General features: G+C 67.2%; 1 protein-coding gene across 3 annotated transcripts in view; it reads right to left on the bottom strand.

Moving 5' to 3' along the window:
* SORCS2 (sortilin related VPS10 domain containing receptor 2) overlaps positions 1-21,725 on the bottom strand; it is a 301,213-nt gene that overhangs the window by 74,764 nt on the left and 204,724 nt on the right. For all 3 annotated transcript variants that reach the window (XM_062213492.1, XM_062213493.1, XM_062213491.1), the window contains exon 3: positions 20,858-20,957. In XM_062213492.1, coding sequence (XP_062069476.1) covers positions 20,858-20,957 — 100 coding nt within the window. The remainder of the gene's footprint in view (positions 1-20,857; positions 20,958-21,725) is intronic.

Genomic DNA, 21,725 nt, shown 5'->3' with positions numbered 1-21,725 from the left:
ACAACCCACCCAAGGCCACGCGTGGGACACTGGCTGAGCTCACAGCTGGGGCTGGCGGTGCAGGCGGCTCAGCGCGGGCTCTGGCCGCCATCACGGAGCATCTGTGGTGCGAGAGCTTGGCCCTAAGGGATTACGGCACGTGGCCCCCATCACAACCCTGAGCGGCAGGAGCCAGCATCAGGCTCAGATGGGGAAACAGCACAGCAGCGCAGTGGCCGAGCCCCAGGTCCCCGGACGCCGCCTGGCTGCAGCGCCGTGGGAGCCAGCCTCTGCCGCGTAGCTCTGGCCCCGGGGCCTCAGCCAAGCCCACCCACCGGTGAGCACAAACAGCGCGGGGACCACACCAGCTGGGAGTCCCAGAAAGGAGAGACTGTCTCACTCAGGAGTCTGCGTGTGGCCAGAGCGCTCCACCCGGCCCGAGCTGTGCCCTCTGCCCGCACCTGCCGCTGGGCTCGGGAGACGCCCGGCCCTTGTAGCTGCAGCACTGATGGGCGGCGTGCAGCCGGCAGGAAAGGCACTGCGCGCTCTCGCGGAGGAACTAGTGCAGCCCGGGAATTCTCTGTTCTTGGGCTGCGCCCCCGGTTGGCCATTGCCTTCAGGGCAACTGTCTCCCGGCCGCCACCAGCCGACGGAGAAATGGGAGCAAGACGCAGCCAATAGGCAGAGCCCTGCATGTCGGGGAGGGAGAGTGTGGCCTGGGCTGCCGGTTCGGCTGCCAGCTTCCAGTCTGGGCCTGGGTGGGGTCCCTGGCATCTGGACTCCTTCAGGGGCGAGGAGCCCTAAGTGGGTGACCACGCCTGGGGGCCAGACCGCCTTGCCCGTGTCCCTGTGGCACCCAGCAACGGCACGGAGCCTGCCCCATAGCCAGGGCAGCTGTCTTTACCGCAGAGGGAGCACCCTGCTCTGAGCGTCCTTGGCCTCTACTGGGTCCCTGCTGGTGACACGGAGCTCCCGCCCTGCTGCCAGCCATGTGCGCCTGGCCACCCCCTGCCACAGCGCCATAGACAGAGGCCCCTGTGCCCCAGGCACTGCTCTGTCGTGTGAGTCTCCCCCAAGGCTCCCTTTAAAAACCACACTTGGTGGGGGCAGCACTGTGGAGCAGGTTAATCCTCTGCCTGCGGCGCCGGCATCCCATATGGGCGCTGGTTCTAGTTCCTGCTGCTCCTCTTCCAAGCCAGCTCTCTGCTGTGGCCCGGGAAGGCAGTGGAGGATGGCCCAGGTGCTTGGGCCCTGCACCCGCATGGGAGACCAGGAGGAAGCACCTGGCTCCTGGCTTCGGATTGGCACAGCTCTGGCCATGGCGGCCATCTGGGGAGTGAACCAACGGAAGGAAGACCTTTCTCTCTGTCTGTAACTCTACCTCTCAAATAAATACATAAAATCTTTAAAAACAGAAACTGCACTTGCCTTTCAGACCCACAAAGTACCTCCCCATAGCCCCATAACAAATCAGGACAGGGGCACCGTCCCGCCAAGACAAAGCCTCCACGGCCAGCACGGCTTGGACGCTGGGTGCAGAGACCGCTCTGCCCGCCCCAGACCCAGGCTTGCCCCCTCGGGAGTGGTACCCGTCCCCACCCCACAGGGCTGCTCAGACGTGGCCGAGCCCTGCCCCAACACCCTCCTGCTCCACCTCTGCCGTGTCGAGATGTGGTGGGGGCTAGGGGCACGAGGGGCTGGCGGGCCCTGGGAGGAGGGAGATGCCACCTCCCCCCCATCCCGGGAGCTTCCCATGAGTTCTCTAGGAGCAGAGGGGAGGGGCCTGCCCAGGAGGGGAGGCCAGAGCTGAGCCCGTCCTGCCGGAGTGGGGGGTGGGGGGATCGGTCAGTGACTAGGTGGACCGTGTGTAAGGGTCTCTTTTAAGAGGCCATCAGTGGTAAAGCAGACAGGTGCTTTGAAGGCTGCCAGTGGCCTCCTCGGCCGCCACAGGCCTCCCCGGCTGCCAGTGGCTTCCCCAGCTTCCAGTGGCCTCCCCGGCTGCCAGTGGCCTCCCCGGCTGCCAGTGGCCTCCCTGCAGCAGAGCAAGAACCCACGCTCAATGCTGCCCACAGCCAGCCGCACCCCTGCGTGCTCTGTAGTCTGCTTGCTTGGTCTGACCTCGCCCTGGGCCTGGCACTGGAGCCCTAACCAGAGCCGGGGGGGTTAGGCTAATGGCATCCAGAGGCCCAGTTCAGCCGGGTAAGGGGCGGTCGTGTCCCAGAGCACTCACGCGGCCTGAGAGTCACGGGGCCCAGGCAGCCCCGCCTGCAGCCGGCTGGCTCTCGGGGCCCACTCCCAGGCGGGGCTGGGAGGCGGAGGTGTGCACGTGGTCTCCCAGGTACCTTTTGTCCACCCAGGAGACCCCTGGCTTCGTGGGGCCTGAGAGGTCAAGAGAGTGACCGACCCCCTCACCCAACTGCTCCCCTGTTTCTGTCCTGTGCCACGCGGGGTGATCCCTTTCTGTTCTGGCAGCCTGTGTCTTCTGTCCTGTGAGGGAGGGGGCTCCCTGGAGGGTGGGGTGGGCGGGGCAGGCGCCCCCCCATCCCCCCACCCCCACCACCCCCCACCCAGCACAGCACAGCACAGCGGCCCCTTTCCCCCGTTTGCTCTCCTAGGAGCGGGCATGCGGAGCCGCAGTCAGTTCACCGTCTGCGATGCCTGTGACCCCTATCTGGGTGCCAGCTCCCAATCCCAGCTCCCTGCTCGCGCACACCCGGGGAGGCAGCAGCGACGGCTCAGTGACTCGGGTCTCTGCCACCCACAGGGGAGACCTGGACGGAGCTCCTGGCTCCTGGCTCTGGCCTGGCCCAGCCCTGGATGTGTGGCCATTAGGGGAGTGAACCAGTAGATGCAAGCTCTCTCTCTGACGTTCAAGTAGGAAACAGACTTTTTCTTTTTTTTTTAAAAAAAAGATTTATTTATTTATTTGAGAGGTAGAGTTACAGACAGTGAGAAGAAGAAACAGAGAGAGAGAGGTCTTCCTTCTGTTGGTTCACTCTCCAAATGGCCGCAACGGCCAGAGCTGCGCCGATCCAAAGCCAGGAGCCAGGAGCTCCTTGTGGGTCTCCCACATGAGTGCAGGGGCCCAAGAACTTGGGCCATCTTCTACTGCTTTCCCAGGCCATAGCAGAGAGCTGGATTAGAAGAGGAGCAGCTGGGACTAGAATCAGAGACCGGGACTAGAACCGGCACCCATTTGGGATGCTGGCACTGCAGGCAGAGGATTAACCCACTACACCACGGCGCCAGCCCTGAAAACAGACACTTTTAAAAACACTAGCTCTTGGGCTCCCCAAAGCATAAGCAGGCACTGAATGCAGCCCAGGCTGGGTCAGGGCACTGGGCCCCCGCGACCCCAGCCCCCCCATTGATCCACAGCCCCTCTCTGCCCAGACTTGGAGGCCACCACAGTTCCCACGCTCTTTTATCCTACCATGGTTTGCTTCCAGTAATAACGGCTCATCCGCCCAGCACACTGCTCTCCGACACAGCCACGTCAGGAGCGCCTGGGGCTGTAGAAGAGGGAGATCGACCTCCCCACGCTGGGGGCCGTGCGGCAGGTGCACGCGGTCTGTCACCGGCTGCTTGCCTCACCTGCACCCCCGTCCTCGCCAAGCCACAGCTCGACAAGCCCCCTACTTCAGCCTCTGGTGAAGCAGCTCCCATGGGCACCAACCACACAGCCAGGTCAGCACCACGGACAGCGCCCGGCACAGCAGTGGCCCAGGTGGGCTGGCCTTAAACCCCCAGGCACAGACATTTCTCAGCCTCTCAACCCTCCGAGCTGGTGCTGTGGTGCAGTGGGTTAAGCCGCCACCTGCAATGCCAGCATCCCATGCGCCAGTTTGAGTCTCAGCTGCTCCACTTCCGATCCAGCTCCCTGCTCAGGGCCTGGGAAAGCAGTGGAAGATGACCCGAGTGCCTGGGCCCCAGCACCCACGCAGCTGGGGCTGCAGGAGCCCTCAGCGTGCGTCCCCATCAGGGGATGGCCGCGAGGACAGCTGACCACCCACCAAGGCCCAAGGCCCCTATGTGGGCCGCACTCCAACCTCTGGGTTGGGATGGCCGTTCCGAGAGCAGGCTGTGGGGAGAGCGGGCTTGGGACTTTCCTGTCGGGTCACATGGGACGCACAGTCTCGGGGAGCCCCAGGACCAGGGTACCACTCGTCTTTCCAGAGAGCATCAACTCCCTCCACACCAACCCTCACCACAGCTGACACAGGTGGGGGTCCCCTCCGAGACAGCCCCACCCCTGGGGGTCAGAGAGGACCCACGGCAGAGGTGGCCCCAGGAAGGTGCCGGCAGGGGCAGGCCTGGCCACAGGGTGGGAGGGGCCGGCTGCAGGTGTGCTGAGGGCCAGGGCGGGGGGCTCGCAGCCTGACAGGGACACCAGGGCCTTCCCGCTGTGCCCCGGCTGGAGGCTCCCACCCGCGACAGCCAGCTCACAGGTGGCCCCACTGGGCTGAGCTGGCGACGCCAAGAGACCCCCATGCTCCCCCGAGAGCCATCGCGTGCCAGCTCTGTCCCAGCTGCTGCTGCGCTGACGTGGCCCGGGGCGGGTCGGTCCCTCCCCATCACCACTGGTGGTCTCATGTGTGACGCTGGTGACACTGGTGACAACACAGCGCCCTGCCATCCTCAGGCTGAGGTGTGGAAGCTGCATCTGGGGCCGATGTCCTCCCGACGGTCTTGCTGGAGCCCCCGCCTGTCACCCACTCACACCTGCTGGAGGGCCTCTACCTGCCGGCCCCTCACCCTCCAGTCCACTCCGCCCACCCAGGCTGAGTGAATTCCAGCCCCCACGTCCGGATGCCATCCCGCTGTCTTCCGACCCCGGCCTCGGCCCTCGCCATGCCTGGCCCGTGGGACACACCTTCCATTCCGGGCCCCCAGCACGAGTGTGCCCGCTCCTGGCCCCGTTCAAGGCCACCCCCTGGACCGCCCTCTCCAGGGTCAGCCGCGCCTGGCCAACCCTGGGTCCAGGGATGACGCACAGAGAGCAGACACCGCCACACCTCGGCCGTTCTATCCGCTTCTGGAACAAACACAGGTCTAAGAGCCCCTGGGGCTGGGGGAGCTGGCTGGGGGAGCAGGCTGGGTGCACGGACCCCATTATAGCTGCGGGCACAGCCCCAGGGCCACGACCTTGCTCCCAGGCCTGCCCGGGCCGGGGGGCAAAGCGCCTGCCTCGGCCAGCCAGGCCACGCCACGGGTGATTTCCCAAAAGCACAGGGCCAGGCGGGTCCTCTTCACGGCCCGGCCACTCGCTCCTCACCTCCCAGCATCCTGCAGGGCAGGCCCACAGGCTGCGGGCGAGACCGGCCCTCCCTGCCCACCGGAGGTGGCCTCCTGGGACTCCTGGCAACCACGTGGGGCCCTGTTGGGTGCCTGGGGCTGGGGGACTGTCACGGGGGCACGATGTGGCCTCACAGTGTGATCCCGGCCACTCCATCCCTCCCGAGTGAATGGGAGGGCAGCGTGGGAAGGCTGTGATGGCCATCGCCACCCTGCCTGCCACGTCATCAAGTCACCACCATCCTCATCTTCGTCCTCATCCTTCTGATGACGTCATCCTCATCACCTTCATCATGCCCCCATCCTCGTCTTCCTCCTCACCGAATCCTCTCATCTCAGCCGCCCCCCCCCGGGAGGGGGAGGGGGAGGGGAAGGGGGAAGAAGGGCTCAGCCCAGGGCAGGGCGGTGCGCTGCTCTAGAACATTCCTTCCCCAGGGACTGGCTGTTTATTTTTAAAACCGCGTCTCATTGATCCTCAGGGGAGACGAATGCGGCCGATCCAGCGCAGACGAGGGGCAGCCGAGCCCTCCACCCAGCCCCCAACAAGTGAGCCTACTGGTGACACGCGGGGGCCGTGGGGGAGGGGGCAGCCGTTCCCACAGGCGGCCGTGCCCACGGTCAGCTCGTGTGACTGGGTGGGGGTGACGCAGGAGCCCGCCCACGCAGAGCTCGGGCTCACGGCCCCCGGCCACCACCTGCCCTCTGGTTCGCTGGGACTAGCCCCGCGCTCTAGAAGCCGGTGTTGGCAGCGCTCACCCTAATGGCGCCCTTGGCAGTGCCTGTTGTTATGGAAACGAGCAAAGGGCGAAGGCAGGGATGGGGCTGGGTTGAGCCTCAGCCTGGCAGCCCCCCACCCCCTGACCGAGAGCTCCCAGGAGCCAGGAACGCCCCCCCACAGGACCGATGACACTGCCACCGCTGGGCCGCACCGTCCAGCTGAAGCCTGGCTCACTGCCCCAGCACACGACCTCGGGGGGCACCAGCGCCGGCCGGATCCAGTGCCACCGATGTGGCCATAGGAGCCCCGGGGAGCAGAAGGGACGCAGGGACTGGCCAGACGCACCGGGGCCTAGGAGGGGGCTGGGAAGGCAGAGGCCGGAGGTGGGGTCTGCACCTCACCACCCACACCCTGGCCACACCCCGGCTTCGGTGCTGCTGGCCCCCTGGCGAGCTGGGGGAGTTTGGGCCCAGGACCGCCTTGGGGGTGTGGCAGGCAAGGACGAAGCTGGGCGCTCTCCCCGGCACCCCCCCTGCCGCCCCTGGCTGTAGGGAGCGGCCTGGAGCCTCCGCTGTGGGGCCGATGGACGGATGCCCTCCCCCACTCCCCTACTCCCCACTCAGTCTGCCTGCAGGAGGTGACCGCGCCTGCCGCAGGCCCCTGCTCGCCTGAAGAACAGGTGTCAGGGCACGGACGGCACCCAGGGAGCACGCAGACAGCACACGCATGGCCGACCCCCACGCCAGCGCCGGAACCCCGGCCCCATCCTCCCCACGACGGGGCTCGGGGTGGCGGCCGGGTCTCTGTGGACGCGGCGCTGGGCGCGTGTCTCCCCGGGGCACTCAGAGCCGGTGCTCCCCGTGGCTCTCGCGCAGGAGGTGCTCGGCTGGGGAAGGCACTTGGTAAATACTCATCGGAGGAGCAAATGACGATCATTCTGATAAGAGCAGCCAGCCCGGAGCAGTTAATCCAGTTCCTGGTCCACAGCCCGTTATTAACCTCCATCTACTTGGTCAGTGTGATACAGACACAGGTCCTGGGCTCGCCCCGGCACTCGACAGCGTGCGCGGCTCAGGTCGGCTCTCCCAGGCCCATGTTCACGCTGTCACATCTCACGACAGCAGGAGCCGGGGCAGTGCCAGGAACCCCCATTCACGGGCTCGTCATCGAGGCTCAAATATGAGCAGCCATCTGCCCCCGGCCCACCCCGCCAAGCTGGACGACGGATCTAAGATCCCTGAAGGGAAGGGAAAAGACCTCGCAGGTTCCAGGACTGAGTGACAGGAGCCCGCCCCGCAGGGCCTGCACACCCAGCAGGCGGCGCCTCGCTGGTGGGCCTGGGACAGTGAAGAGAGCACAGCAGTGGGCGGTGAGCAGACGGATGGACAGACAGGTGGGCGACAGGTGGGCTCCCAGGCAGGTGGGTAGGTGGATGGATGGACGGACAGATGGACGGATGGACAGACAGGTGGGCTCCCAGGCAGGTGGGTAGGTGGATGGATGGACGGACAGATGGATAGATGGACAGACAGATGGGCTCCCAGGCAGGTGGGTAGGTGGATGGACAGACAGGTGGGTGACAGATGGGGGTACCCAGGCAGGTGGGTAGGTGGCTGGATGGACAGACAGGTGGGCGACAGGTGGGCTCCCAGGCAGGTGGGTAGGTGGGTGGATGGACGGATGGGGGGACAGATGGGTACCCAGATGGGTAGGTGGCTGGATGAACAGATGGATGGACAGACAGGTGAGCGGCAGATGGGCACCTAGGCAGGTAGGTAGGTGGATGGACGGACAGATGGATGGATGGACAGACAGGTGGGAGGTAGATGGGCACCCAGGCAGGTGGGTGGGTGGATGGACGGACAGACAGGTGGAGAGGTAGCAGGGTGAAAGGATGGACAGACAGGAGGACAGAGAGGCAGGTAGGTGGATGGATGGACAGGTCAGGAACTCTGGGGCTCAGCTGTCTGCCTGTTCTGAAATGAATCCACAGGGATCCATAGAATCCACAGGGATCCACAGGGATCCACAGGGATCCACACTCTTCTTATGACAGGCAGACAGTGCAGAATTCCATGAGTCTGGGGCTGGTTCTCGTCTCCTCTGTCTTTCCATGGTGTCACTCAGGCCATTGGTGACAGGGCCAAGGCCTCCACCTGTCCCTTGCTCTCCACACCTCCTAGGGCGAGCTGCTCGGTGCCCAGGTTCCGACACACAAGGGCGGCGTCAGCGCCTCCTGCACAGTCGTGTCCCCGGCTCCTGGCTCTCACATCCCCGTGCCGGCTCACGACCACCACCTGAGGAAACTCCTCCAGCGCCTCCCGTCTGGGGGTGGGGAGGGGGCCCTCCCCGGAGGTGAAGCCAGGCCACGGCCCTCCAGAGCCACACTGTCCGTTGCTCCCGCCGGGTCTCCACCCACCTCGCCACAGGTCACTCAAGCCTAGCGGGCGCCCCCCGACCCCAAACCTGTGCCCAGCAGCCATAGACCCTTCTCATCCGTCCACTTCGAAGTTTCTTTTAACTCATTTGAAAGGCGTGGGGGGGGCAGAGAAAGAGAGTGAGCAAGAGGACTTCCCTCTGCTGGTTTGCTCCCCAGATGTCTGCAACAGCTGGGCCGGGCCAGGCGCTCCATCTGGGTCTCCCACATGGGTAGCGGGGACCCAACCACCGGAGCCATCGCCCGCTGCCCTCAGGACCACACGAGCAGAAAGCAGACGGGGAGCGGGGGAGCGGGACCAGCACCAGGCACCGTGACACAGGACATGCATGTCCCAGAGGCCACTCCTCTGGCTGCACCGCCACACCTGCCACACCACACCCCTCCTGAGGTCCCCTGGACAGCTCTGCTGTGGCCACCTGCCACCACCCTAGCCTTTCCCCAGGTCATACCAGCCTGAGGCACCTGCTGTCCCCACCCCCCGGTCCCGGATGTCATGCCCACCTTCAGTGCCACCTGTGCAGGGAGCCCTCCCATCACCCTCACATGGAGCACCTCCCAGAGCTCCGAGTTCTCCCAACACCTGCACATTTCCCTCACCAGGGAAACCAGAGTTTTAAGCCGGCACCTTTGATATTTTCGTCAACGTCCGTTTCCCAGGGGGAAACAGAGCATGGGCTGTGGCCATGTCCCCCGCCCTGTCAGCTATTCCAAACTGTCGCAGGGACGCCCGGAGAGCTGGGCCCTCCCCACCCCAAAACTGGGCGCAGGGACTGGGGGACGCACCGGGCCAGCCCCGCCTCCAAGGTGGCCTCCTGCCTCTGCTGTGTGCTTGGGCCCCGGCAGAAGCGCGGCTGTCTCCCTTGGGGCCCCCCAGGTCCACACAGGCCAGAGGGTGTAGGCTGCAGCCAGCGGTGTCCTTGGCAATGGCCCACTAGGGGCTGCTGTCAGAATGCACCTGCTGGAAGTCACCCACAGGTGACATCAGGGGGAGCACAGCTGACACTCCTGGGGAGGAGGCCACAGGGTACGGCGGGCTAACAGCGTGGCGCTCACATGGCCCAGCGTTCCGGCAACGTCCCCAACACGACCACAGACACGCAGTGCTCGCCCCACCGGGCCCGTGGGAGTTCACTGTGTGTCCTGAACCTGAACCTGGACTTCCAGAGACACAGGTTTGAACAAAGACAGCCGGCAGGGTGGCGCTGCTTCCGTCCCCAGGAGCTCTGCCTGTCCACGGCCAGCCCAAGGCGGCCACAGCTTGTGAGCACTCGCTCCTGAGCCCCAGCGCCTTGGACCGCACCTCTTCTCAGCCCCGGCCCCGGCCCCCTCGATGGCACCTGCAGGTGGGGCGCACTGCTCAGTATGCACCGAGCGCCAACATCTCCCCACAGGGCCCTGCCACGCGGTTGGCTCTGGAGGGCTTGGACCAGCCAGGGCTTCCCCTAGGCAGATGGCCGTGCTCTGCAAATCTCGATGCTGGCACCTGAGAGCTCTGCCAGGTGGCAAAGGGGCCCTGAGCCGAGGAATTGTTGAAATCAGAGCTGCGCCCTCAAGGAGCGCCCCCATGGCAGCCCACACTATCCCGGCCCAGGTTCCGGGGAGGAGGTGGGGGGGGCTCGGGATGCCTGCCGGGAATGCTCGTCTTCCCTGCTACAAGCCAGAAAACCGCAGTGGGACCCCAGAGCCACCCCGGTGCGGACCCTCGGCAGCGCACCTGCTCCATGGCGCACGTGCCCGGCGCCCGCCCCTGCCTCCCGGGTCGGAGTTTCCTTCCTTGTCTGGAGGGGTTGGCCACGTTTCATTGAAAGAGCGCAGGACGTCAGAGGACGTGTAACGGCTAATTTACACGGGACAAGTAGCGGTATAATTGGCCTCTAATTACGTGACAATTAGACCTCGCCCCGCGCCACGTCCTTCGGAGCGGCTTACGACCCGCACAGGGCACGGGCCGGCGCCCGCCACCATTAACGATGCCGGGATTTGTGGGGCAGGCAGAGCCGCCGCCGCGGCGTAATTACCCGTGTGATGATCTCCCATCCCCGAGCGATCACAGCCGGCGCGGCTGCTCCACCACTCATTCCCGGCCCCCCTTACACGCGGGCCGGGCCCAGGAGGCTCCCAGCCTCCCTGGGTACAACACAGACGTCAGGAGGCAGAGCTCGGCGGAGGCGGCCGGCGGAGGCTCCCAGCTGGGGGAGTGGGAGTGGGAATTTACCCCGACCCCGAGTTCCTGCTCCAGCCTCGCGCCGGGGACGAGGCACAGAGCTGTCCCCACTGTGGCCCGTTCCCTGCCGCTCTGTAGGGCGGAGGCCTCTGTGCGGGCACGGGTCAAGGCCTCTGCCCGCTGCAGCCCCAGGGCCGCCCCCCGGCCCAGACCTGCCGGGCCTACCCACCTCCTTGTCTGCCACCCCCAGCCTCCGCGTGCCGCCCACCGGCCCAGACCTGCCGGGCCTACCCACCTCCTTGTCTGCCACCCCCAGCCTCCGCGTGCCGCCCACCGGCCCAGACCTGCCGGGCCTACCCACCTCCTTGTCTGCCATCCCCCAGCCTCCGCGTGCCGCCCACCGGCCCAGACCTGCCGGGCCTACCCACCTCCTTGTCTGCCACCCCCAGCCTCCGCGTTCCTCCCAGGCGGCTTCCGTGCCTGGATCTCTTTCCACGGCAGCACAAAGTTGCACACGCTGGGCCAGGGTGGGTTCCTTGCTCCTGCAACCTGGGGACCCAGGTACACAGCCTCCTGCCCGCCTGCTCTCGTGCTGAGCGGCCGGGAGTGGGTAGAGGTCTGGAACCTTCGGATCCCTGGGACGGACCCACAGCCATGGGCGCAGGCTCCTGAGGCCTGAGGCAGGAGAGGGGAAGCCGCCGGCACCTGGTCTCTGCCGACAGAAGTTTCTAGAAAGGTGACGTGAGCACCAGGCGCGCACTCGGGTCCCACTGCTGTGACAGACGACCACAGACCCAGGGCTCCACATGAAACCATGTGACCTCACAGTCACGGAAGCCAGAGCCTGGACACCCAGGTCGAGGTGACCCCAGGCAGGCTGCACCCGGGGCATCTCCAGCAGCCACTGGCTCGTGCCTCTCCCTGCACCTGTGACTCTGTGGCTGCCCTCGCCTGGGCCCACTGGGAGGACACGGCCTGAGGGAGCCGCCGTGGCGACCTCACAGCCCTGCATCCTTAGTCCGTTCTGACGTCCCTGTAACTATGACAGCCGCAGGCCCTGGGGGGCGAGGTGGGCGCCCCTGGGTGGGGGTGAGCTCAGCTATGTGACAGCCACAGGCCCTGGGGGGCGAGGTGGGCGCCCTGGGTGGGGGTGAGCTCAGCTATGTGACAGCCACAGGCCCTGGGGGCGAGGTGGGCGCTCCTGGGTGGGGTGAGCTCAGCTATGTGACAGCCACAGGCCCTGGGGGCGAGGTGGGCGCCCCTGGGTGGGGGTGAGCCTCAGCTATGTGGGTGACAGCCACAGGCCCTGGGGGGCGAGGTGGGCGCCCCTGGGTGGGGTGAGCTCAGCTATGTGACAGCCACAGGCCCTGGGGGCGAGGTGGGCGCCCCTGGGTGGGGGTGAGCTCAGCTATGTGACAGCCGCAGGCCCTGGGGGGCGAGGTGGGCGCCCCTGGGTGGGGGTGAGCTCAGCTATGTGACAGCCACAGGCCCTGGGGGGCGAGGTGGGCGCCCTGGGTGGGGGTGAGCTCAGCTATGTGACAGCCACAGGCCCTGGGGGCGAGGTGGGCGCTCCTGGGTGGGGTGAGCTCAGCTATGTGACAGCCACAGGCCCTGGGGGCGAGGTGGGCGCCCCTGGGTGGGGGTGAGCCTCAGCTATGTGGGTGACAGCCACAGGCCCTGGGGGGCGAGGTGGGCGCCCCTGGGTGGGGGTGAGCTCAGCTATGTGACAGCCACAGGCCCTGGGGGGCGAGGTGGGCGCCCTGGGTGGGGGTGAGCTCAGCTATGTGACAGCCACAGGCCCTGGGGGCGAGGTGGGCGCTCCTGGGTGGGGTGAGCTCAGCTATGTGACAGCCACAGGCCCTGGGGGCGAGGTGGGCGCCCCTGGGTGGGGGTGAGCCTCAGCTATGTGGGTGACAGCCACAGGCCCTGGGGGGCGAGGTGGGCGCCCCTGGGTGGGGTGAGCTCAGCTATGTGACAGCCACAGGCCCTGGGGGCGAGGTGGGCGCCCCTGGGTGGGGGTGAGCTCAGCTATGTGACAGCCACAGGCCCTGGGGGCGAGGTGGGCGCCCCTGGGTGGGGTGAGCTCAGCTATGTGACAGCCACAGGCCCTGGGGGGCGAGGTGGGCACCCCTGGGTGGGGTGAGCTCAGCTATGTGACAGCCACAGGCCCTGGGGGGCGAGGTGGGCGCCCCTGGGTGGGGGTGAGCTCAGCTATGTGACAGCCACAGGCCCTGGGAGGCGAGGTGGGCGCCCCTGGGTGGGGGTGAGCCTCAGCTATGTGGGTGACAGCCACAGGCCCTGGGAGGCGAGGTGGGCGCCCCTGGGTGGGGGTGAGCCTCAGCTATGTGGGTGACAGCCACAGGCCCTGGGAGGCGAGGTGGGCGCCCCTGGGTGGGGGTGAGCCTCAGCTATGTGGGTGACAGCCACAGGCCCTGGGGGGCGAGGTGGGCGCCCCGGGTGGGGGTGAGCTCAGCTATGTGACAGCCACAGGCCCTGGGGGGCGAGGTGGGCGCCCCTGGGTGGGGGTGAGCTCAGCTATGTGACAGCCACAGGCCCTGGGGGGCGAGGTGGGCGCCCCTGGGTGGGGTGAGCCTCAGCTATGTGACAGCCACAGGCCCTGGGGGGCGAGGTGGGCGCCCCTGGGTGGGGTGAGCTCAGCTATGTGACAGCCACAGGCCCTGGGGGCGAGGTGGGCGCCCCTGGGTGGGGTGAGCTCAGCTATGTGACAGACATAGGCTCTGGGGGTCGAGGTGGGCGCCCCTGGGTGGGGTGAGCTCAGCTATGTGACAGACATAGGCTCTGGGGGTCGAGGTGGGCGCCCCTGGGTGGGGTGAGCTCAGCTATGTGACAGCCACAGGCCCTGGGGGGCGAGGTGGGCGCCCCTGGGTGGGGTGAGCCTCAGCCCAGCCCAGGGTGCGAGAGTGTGGTGACAGAGCCTCCATCCATGGGCCTCGGCAGCGACTCGAGGCCCAGAACCGTAGGTACAAGGACACACAGGCCAGGGACAGGGACAGCCGGGGCCGAGCCAGGGGCGCCCTGACCCCAGACCTGCTGTCGCCCACCCCCTACTGTCCACACCACAGAGAGACAGGGGACTCGGAGCCACCCAGCCGCCCCCCATCTGGAGAGACTGCTCTTCTTACAGAATGAACTCCGGCCCCTGGACGCCTGGCTGCTGGGCCTGTCCGTCCATGTCCCCGCCTCCCAAACGGGTGAGGTCGCCGTCTCAGAGACCAAGGCGGGCGTCCTCGGGCCCTTTGCCCACAGCCATGCAGCTGCCGAGACCCAGGGCCTCCTCGCCTCCCCTCCCCCCATGCAGCCTACTGGTCCCCTGCCCCGGGCAGCCTGCCGGGCCCCCCGCTCTCCACCCAGCTCTTCCAAGGGAACCCTCCCGGCCGGGGCTTGCACTGGCTTCCACTGGCCGCCACCCACCCATCTCACTCACTGCCACCTCCGCGGCAGTGCCGAGGGCCCCACACGCAGGCCTACTGGGGACAGGCCAGCCTCGCCCTCGTCCAAGGACACAGCACGGCCTACATTTCCTTCCACGGTGCACAGCCAGGCAGGTGGCCACGGTGAGCCATCGAACAGCTGCGGCCCAGCCCGAAACACAAACCCAGGGGGGAAGTGTGCAGCTCCCCGGGGAGCAGAGGGGCCCTGGGCTCCCATCCACGCCGCCCTGCACCTGGCCCGGCTCCGCAGCCGATCCCCTTCCCCGGGAGCTAACACCAGGGCGCCGTGCCCTCTTCCTCTCCGAACAGGGCCGGCTTTCTCACACCCTCCAGGGCGGTCAGTTCAGCCTGTGCCCACCGTGCTCACACTGGGTGGGCCCCAGACAGGACCCGGGCCAGGAGCTCACGTTTATTTGGGAAGAAACTGCTGGGACACGCGACAGACCGGAGACTGTGCGTGCAGTGGGCTGTGGCGGGCATGGGCAGGAGCAAGCCCTACAGAGGCCGTGCTGGGCCCTGCCCCACCGCCGGCACCTCTTCCCCTGCCCCAGGACCTGTGTCCCAGGCAGGGCAGAGCACCCGAGAGGCGCAGGGAGTGGCTGGAGCGGGTCGCGTGGCCAGCGAGGAGCGGGGACAGGGGGGCACCCCCACCCAGCCCAGCCCCAACCGCACGCCTTCCTAGAGTGGGGCTGTGCACCCCCAGGGCAGCGGCCAGCTGCGGAGGCCCTGAGGGCTCCTCCCGCTCCAGACGCGCTCCCGTTGAGCCGGAAGAAGCAGGCTCTGGAGTCCACAGGGAGCGGATCTCCCCGAGGCCCGGGGCCCACAGGGAGTGGATCTCCCCACGGCGGAGCTGAAGCAACTCGGCAGCCGTAGCTGGCAGCGCCGGGGGATCGCCGGTGGCTGCGGGGTCCCGGGCTGTCCCTGCTCCCCACACCACTCGGACCTTCTTCCCCTGACTCCACGAGACATGGGTGGGAAGACTCCCACCCAGGGCACGTGAGTCAGCCTCCTGGGCTCTATGCCCACACCAGGAACGGGGCGCACACCCCCCCTGCCCGTTCCCCGGCACTGCCAGTCCCAGGAGGCGCCCTCCCCAGAGACCAGGAGAGGCCGCCGTGGCGACTGCCACCCCCGCTCCCGCGTCTGCTGTTAGACGGGGCTGCTCTTTGCCTGTCTGGTCAAACATGGCTGTGGAACAGGGCCTGGCTGCCTCCCTCCTCGCCACCCCGGGCTGCTGGGCCTGCTGGACACGACCCATGGCCACGCAAGGGGGTGGTGTCTGGCACACAGCGCCCGGCTCAACCACCAGCTGCCCTCTGTGCTCCTACAGGAGTCACCTCGCGGCTCGGGGCCTCTGCCCAACCTGGCAGCGACACCGCATGTCGTGAGGGCTGACGGAGGGGACGTGCCCGGCGGGCACCTGGGCAATGCCGGCCGCATCAGGAAGCTTCTCGATGGCTTTCGTCAAGGGGAAGGAGGCCCCCATCTCCGGCCAAGAGGAAGGAAGTCATCACGGGGCCTGGCCAGAGCCCCAGGGAGTGGGGACTGCTACCCACGAGGCGAGAACTAGCCACAGCACAGACCCCGCCCCTGGGAGGCCACAGGTACAGGTGCAGCAGGAAGCCAGGAAGGGCGCAGGAGCCCCGGCACGTCCTAGCGAGCGGCTAACGGGGGACTGCACTCTGGGAAGCCTTGTGGCACTGGCGGCGCCTTCCCGCCTCTCCTCCTTGGGCCCAGAAACTCCCGTCAAGGGCTGCATCTGGAGGGACTCCCCCCCCCCCCCCCCCCCGGTTTCTGTAAAAGCAACTAGCATACTTCAAACAGAATAACCCGACACTGCTGCGTGTGGGCGCGAGCAGGGGGCGGGAGCAGCCCAGCGTCCCCGCACCGCCTGCAGGGGGGCCTCCGGGAGCCCCCAGCTGCGCGCCTCTCTGCCGCTTCAGATTCTCCCACCAGTCACTGCTTTGTGGCCAGTTTGCTCATGCACGCGCTCATTTCCTCAAGACGATGCTCCAGGCACAGCGCCAGGGCTGGGTGGGCGAGATGGCACGAGAGACATCCCCCCCGCCCAGGGGCACCGCCCACGGGTGGAGAGACTCAGAGCGGCTGACACATCCCCAGTCGTGGCGAGCTCACCGTGTGCAGGAAGAGCAGAACATGGTGGCTGGGGAGCCCAGGGAACGCGGGAGAGCCCAGGTCACACCTCTGGGAGGCAGGACCTGAACCCAGAGCTGTAGCGACAGCAGCAGAGGCTGGGATGGGGCACCGGGAAAAGGCCCGGCTGTGATGGCCACTGGTCAGTGGGCACAGGCCCACAGACACCCAGGTGAGTCTGCAGAGGCGGGGCCGCAGACACCGGAGGGCTCTCCGTGTGGGGCAGGGGCAGGGGCAGGTGCACGCAGAACCAGGGAGACTCCACCGGGGCCGAGCAGGCGAGAGCAGGTGGCGGCACGGGCTGAGGTGGCAGAGGGGCGTGGAGGGTGGAGTCCCGGGAGCCCAGGGCGGTGGGTGCCGAGGCCTGCGCTTGGATTCCTGGCCCAAGCACCTCCACACAGTACAGGCCCGGAGGACGCGGGTCTTACAGGCAGGGCGCCCGTGGACGGCGCAGCCCCAGGGCACAGCGACCGGGAAAGAAAACGGATGCTGAGATACAAAGGCACACAAACTGGCACAGCGGGCACAGCCGACGCCTGTGACGCCGGCGTCCCCTACTCCTGCCAGCTTCTGTCCCGGCTGCTCCACTTCCCATCCAGCTCCCGGCTAGTGCAGGGGAAGCAGCGGAAGACGGCCCGTGTGCGTGGGCCCCGCACCCACGCGGAGACCTGGAACCGGCTCCTGGCGGGCATCGGGAGTGAAGCAGCGGATGGAAGCCCTCCCCCTCCCTCGCCCTCGCCCTGTCTCTCCCCCCTCTTTCTCTCTCTCCCCTCTCTCTCCCTCTCCCTGTCTCTCCCTCTCCCCGTCTCTCCCCCCTCTCCCCCCTCTCTCCTTCTCCCCTTCTCTCCCCCTCCCTCTCTCCCCTCCCTCCCTCTCCTCTCTCCCTCTCCCCCTCCCTCTCCCTGTCTCTGTCTCTCCCTGTCTCTCCCCCCTCTTTCTCTCTCTCCCCCTCTGTCCCCTCCCCCTCTCCCTCTCCCTCTCCCCTTTCTCCCCCTCCCCCCTCTCCTTCTCCCCGTCTCTCCCTCCCTCTCCCTCCCCTCCCCCCCTCTCCTTCTCTCCCTCTCCCCCTCCCTCTCTCCCCTCCCTCCCTCTCCCCCCTCCCCCTTTCTCTCTCTCCCCCTCTCTCCCCTCTTTCCCTCCCTCCCTCTCTCCCTCCCTCTTCTCTCCTCTCTCCCTCCCTCTCCCCCTCTCTCTCCCCTCCCCCCTCTCTCCTTCTCCCCGTCTCTCCCTCCCTCTCCCTCCCCTCCCCCTCTCTCTCCTTCTCTCCCTCTCCCCCTCTCTCTCCCCTCCCCCCTCTCTCCTTCTCCCCGTCTCTCCCTCCCTCTCCCTCCCCTCCCCCTCTCTCTCCTTCTCTCCCTCTCCCCCTCTCTCTCCCCCCTCGCCCCTCTTTCTCCCTCTCCCCCTCCCTCTCTCCCCTCCCTCCCTCTCCCCCTCTCTCTTCCCCCCTTTCTCTCCCCCCCCCTCTCCTCTCTCCCTCCTCCCTCTCTCCCTCCCTCTCCCTCTCCCGCAGCTCTGAGTTTCCACTGAGTACATCTTCAAACAAAAGCAGGGCAGAGCCGGGCCCTGGTCTTTCTGGCCGCCCCGCCGTGGGCACTGCTCTCCAGTCCCGCTGTCTGCGGGCGACCACGCTCCGGAGCCACAGGGGACAGGACACGAGCCGTCACTGTTTGCCAAGCACACAGCTTTTCAGAGGAAGCTTCTCAGATCCGCCTGGGGCTTAGAGGGAGGCCCAGCAGGCGCATTTGGAAAACCAGAATCAGCCGCCCGGGGGGTGCCCCAGGCCACACAGGACGGAGCCTCTGACCTGCTGGGCCAGCACGCAGGAGTCAGCTGCCCTGGGGCCTGGGGACAGGCCTGTCACCCCCTTTATCCATCACAGCACAGCGCCGGGGCGGAGCCGGCCGGGGCTCCCGCTGCCGACACAGAGGCCTCGCGCGTTATTCCAACAAGGCCGGGATGGGCTGGGAGCCGGGGCCCCACGTCAGAGGACCAGGAGCTTACTCAGCTCGGGCCCCCTCTGGCCAGGCAGAGCCCTTGCCGATGACCGACGGGGGAAGAAAAGGCAGGACCAGGAAGGAGGCGTGTGCCACGTCCAGCCTGAGCTCAGCCACGCCCCAGCCTGGCAGCCAAGGCCATGCCCCATCTGCTGACCAAGGCCACGCCTCATCTGCTGAGGCCACGCCCCAGCCTGCTGACCAAGGCCACGCCCCAGCCTGCTGGCCAAGGCCACGCCCCAGCCTGCTGACCAAGGCCACACCCCAGCCTGCTGACCAAGGCCACGCCCCATCTGCTGAGGCCACGCCCCAGCCTGCTGACCAAGGCCACGCTCCCACCTGCTAACCAAAGCCAAGCCCCCAGCTGCTAACCAAGGCCAAGCCCCCAGCTGCTAACCGAGGCCACACCCATCTACTAGCCAAAGCCACGCCCCAGTCCCTCCATGCACCTGAGCAGCCTCTGGAATGGAGACTGTCGCCGCCCCCGCCGGGCTGCAGGGCCAAGAGACCACAGCGCTGAAGTCCTGTCCCCACCTGGGCCAGAGCCTGTCCCTCCGGAGGGGGCCTCTGGGAGGTGACAGAGCCGCGTCACAGGGATCTGCAGGGTCCGCCTGGGAGGATCCAGGCAGCTGGCTGTCACGCGAGGACACAGGAGAAGCGGCCGGCTGTAGCCAGGACGGGGACCCTCACCAGAAGCGGCCACAACAGCGCCCTGGTCTGATTCCCGCCTCCACAGCTGGGAGACGCGAACACCTGCCACTCAGCGCACCGAGAGCCCACCCCGGGAATCAGCGCTGGCCTGGCGTGCCCACGGCAGCTGCCGCTCGGGTTCCAGCCCAGCCACACGGAGCCGCCCAGTGTCACCCTCTGCCGTGTGCCCCATCCTGGGCCCACCATGCTCCCTCTCGGGGAGGAGCAGCCCTTCACCCACAGCTCATGCCCGAGGCCGGGGCGCCACCTGGTGGACACGGAGCCTGCTGCCCCGGCCCTGCCCACTCAGGTGAATGTTATCTCACAGGTGCTGGGGGGGGGGGGTGCACAGAGCTATGGGAGGAATCAACTGAACCAAAGAGGGAATGAGTGGGTTAACAGATGGATGGACGGATGGACGGACACGTGGACGGATGCAAACCCCAAGTCGCTCCCCAGTGGATGTGCCGGGCAGGTGCCTGGCCCCGGCTACCCCAGCAAGGAGCACCTGGGCACAGCCGGAGACACCAGGAAACCACGTCGGGGTGTGAGTGCCGGCAGCGACCGAGGGACTGTTTGCTTGGTGTTCTGCTGACGTCTCCTGGAAGGGTCCCGGCCCTGCCCAGCCCACGGCATCCACTTTCCCAAGCACGGGCAGGGGGTGGAGGCACAGGAGTCTCCCCCACCAGGCAGTCCACCCGGGCTGCTCCCCACTGCCTCCCTCCCGTGGTCTGCAGCGCAGCCCTGGAGTGACCACGCCCCCTCCCAGCTCCACGTGTGCAGTCTCTGGTTTTTCTTCTGCCTGCAAATGAGCTCAGGACCAAACTGAACCAAGCCCCCTCCCTCGCGTGCCTCCCTCTGCGGGGGCACCTGGGATGCCAGCCTGACGGTGCCCAGCCATGTTCTCAGGACCCTACACCCACGGCCGCCCCCTTAGCCACAAGGCACGCGTCCCCAGCCCAGCCCCAGAGGAGCCCTGTCTCCCCCCGCCCCCGGCAGGGCCCTGAGCACCTGTTTGGCCACTCCCAGGGGGCGCAGCCACCGCACCCACTCAGCAGGACGCACGGCAGCTGTGCCCTTCACTCCTCCCTTCCTTCATTCATTCCGCTCCTTCAGCTTTGGCTGCGCCCCCAGGCCAGGCCCCTCTACCCCAGACGTCCCCAGGCTAAACGTCCACATTCTCCCAGCTCGGAACCCAGCTGGACTTGGGCCCACGGCAACGTTTCAGGGAATGACCGCCCTGCCCCCAACACCGCCTGCCAATCAAGCTGGAGCCCCGCCCCTGGGCTAGAAGCCCCTCCTGAGCATCGTCTCATTGACCTTGCCACCACCCGCGCCACAGGCTCAGAGGCGGCCACGCTGCCATGAAGGGCAGTCCGTCTGACCTCTGACCTCTGACCTCCCTGCTCCCTGGCCCAGCCGACCTCAGAGATGCTCCTGGTTCCGTTCCTGCTACTTGTCGTTCACAAACATGGATGCAGCCTGCAGGCTTGGCCTGGCCCCCATCCCGGCCCGGACCAGTGATCACCCGGGGGTTGGGTCTCCTCTCAGCGGCCGCCTGCGTGAGTGGGGGGCACAGCGCCAGGATGGTCCCCAGGGCCAGGCCCGCTGGACGGTCAGGAAATGGGAGGAGGGGGTACAGCAGGAGGGGGGTGATGTGGCCCCTGCTCTGCAGCCAGTGGGGAGCGCTCAGGACACCCCCAGACCCAGAGACACCAGGACACCAAAGCCGAAACCGCAAAGGCCACGGCAACCCTCCAGGAGGCTCCATGCCCGCCACTCCGCCCGGTCTGCACCAGCAGGCGCCGGCTCCAGCGAGGGGAGGAGACGATGGGCCCGGAGGAGCCCTGGGCGGCGGCTGGACACACCCAGCGGTGCAGCCTCAGGCGGGGCGGGGCCGGGGCCCGGGAGGGCGGGGCCAGGGCCCGGGAGGGCGGGGCCGGGGCCCGGGAGGGCGGGGCCGGCACTCACCTTCCTCTTGTTGGTGGGGCAGATGTAGAAGCTGTCGATGACGGTGGTCACGCCGGGCTGGAGGGTGAGCTTGGTGTAGGTCGTCCCGAAATCCGAGGACCTGGGGAGACAGGAGCAGCGGCCAGCTCAGCGGGGGGCACGTGGCTTCCAGGGCGGCCTCCGGCACCACCGGACACGTGCCAGCGCCTGCAGGCAGGCAGACACACACACACACACACACACACACCCTCCCCCACCCCACCCCGTGCAGGGGAGAGGACAGCGAGCAGGTCCTCCAGCCCCAGTCCCTGCTCTGTGCTGGCGCAACTAGATCCTTCTGTCTGATTCCTGACAAACCCCCAGCACACGGCGTCACTGTGCCACCTCATGTCACAGGTGGCCAGAGGGACCCTCGAGGTCGCTCAGCCAAGCAGCGAATGCCGGCCGGCTCAGGGACGCTCTGCCGGGGCCTCGGCCGCTCTTCACCCTGGCCCCCCCAGGGAGCCCCAGCTCTGACCACAACACAGGACGAGGGACAGTGAGGGGACGGCTGCTGCAAGTCCCGGCCCAGGTGCTGGGCTGCCGTGAGACTCACGCCGGGACACCCAGATCACAGCTCAGCACCCCCTGCCCTTGGTCCCCTAGCCCCTGGCCACTGTGCTCCTCAGGGGACCACGAGGGGCTCTCAGAGCTAGGAGGGGGCTGTGCGCCAAGGAGACAGCACCTGCTGTCAGGAGTCATCCATCCTCCAGGACGCGGAACTGACCCAATGCCGAAGACTGAGGCCCCGAGACAATGCCTCTTATGTACAGTCACCCGTGAGGCTGGGCTGGGCACCCAGGATCAGTCAACTGTGAGCCTGGGCTGGGTACCCAGGATCAGCCACCCA

Source organism: Lepus europaeus, chromosome 16 (assembly GCF_033115175.1).
Source record: "Lepus europaeus isolate LE1 chromosome 16, mLepTim1.pri, whole genome shotgun sequence".
In the NCBI taxonomy this organism is placed as follows: Eukaryota; Metazoa; Chordata; class Mammalia; order Lagomorpha; family Leporidae; genus Lepus; species Lepus europaeus.
The sequence above is the reverse complement of the archived record's forward strand: the minus strand, read 5'-3'. Positions and strand labels throughout refer to the sequence as shown.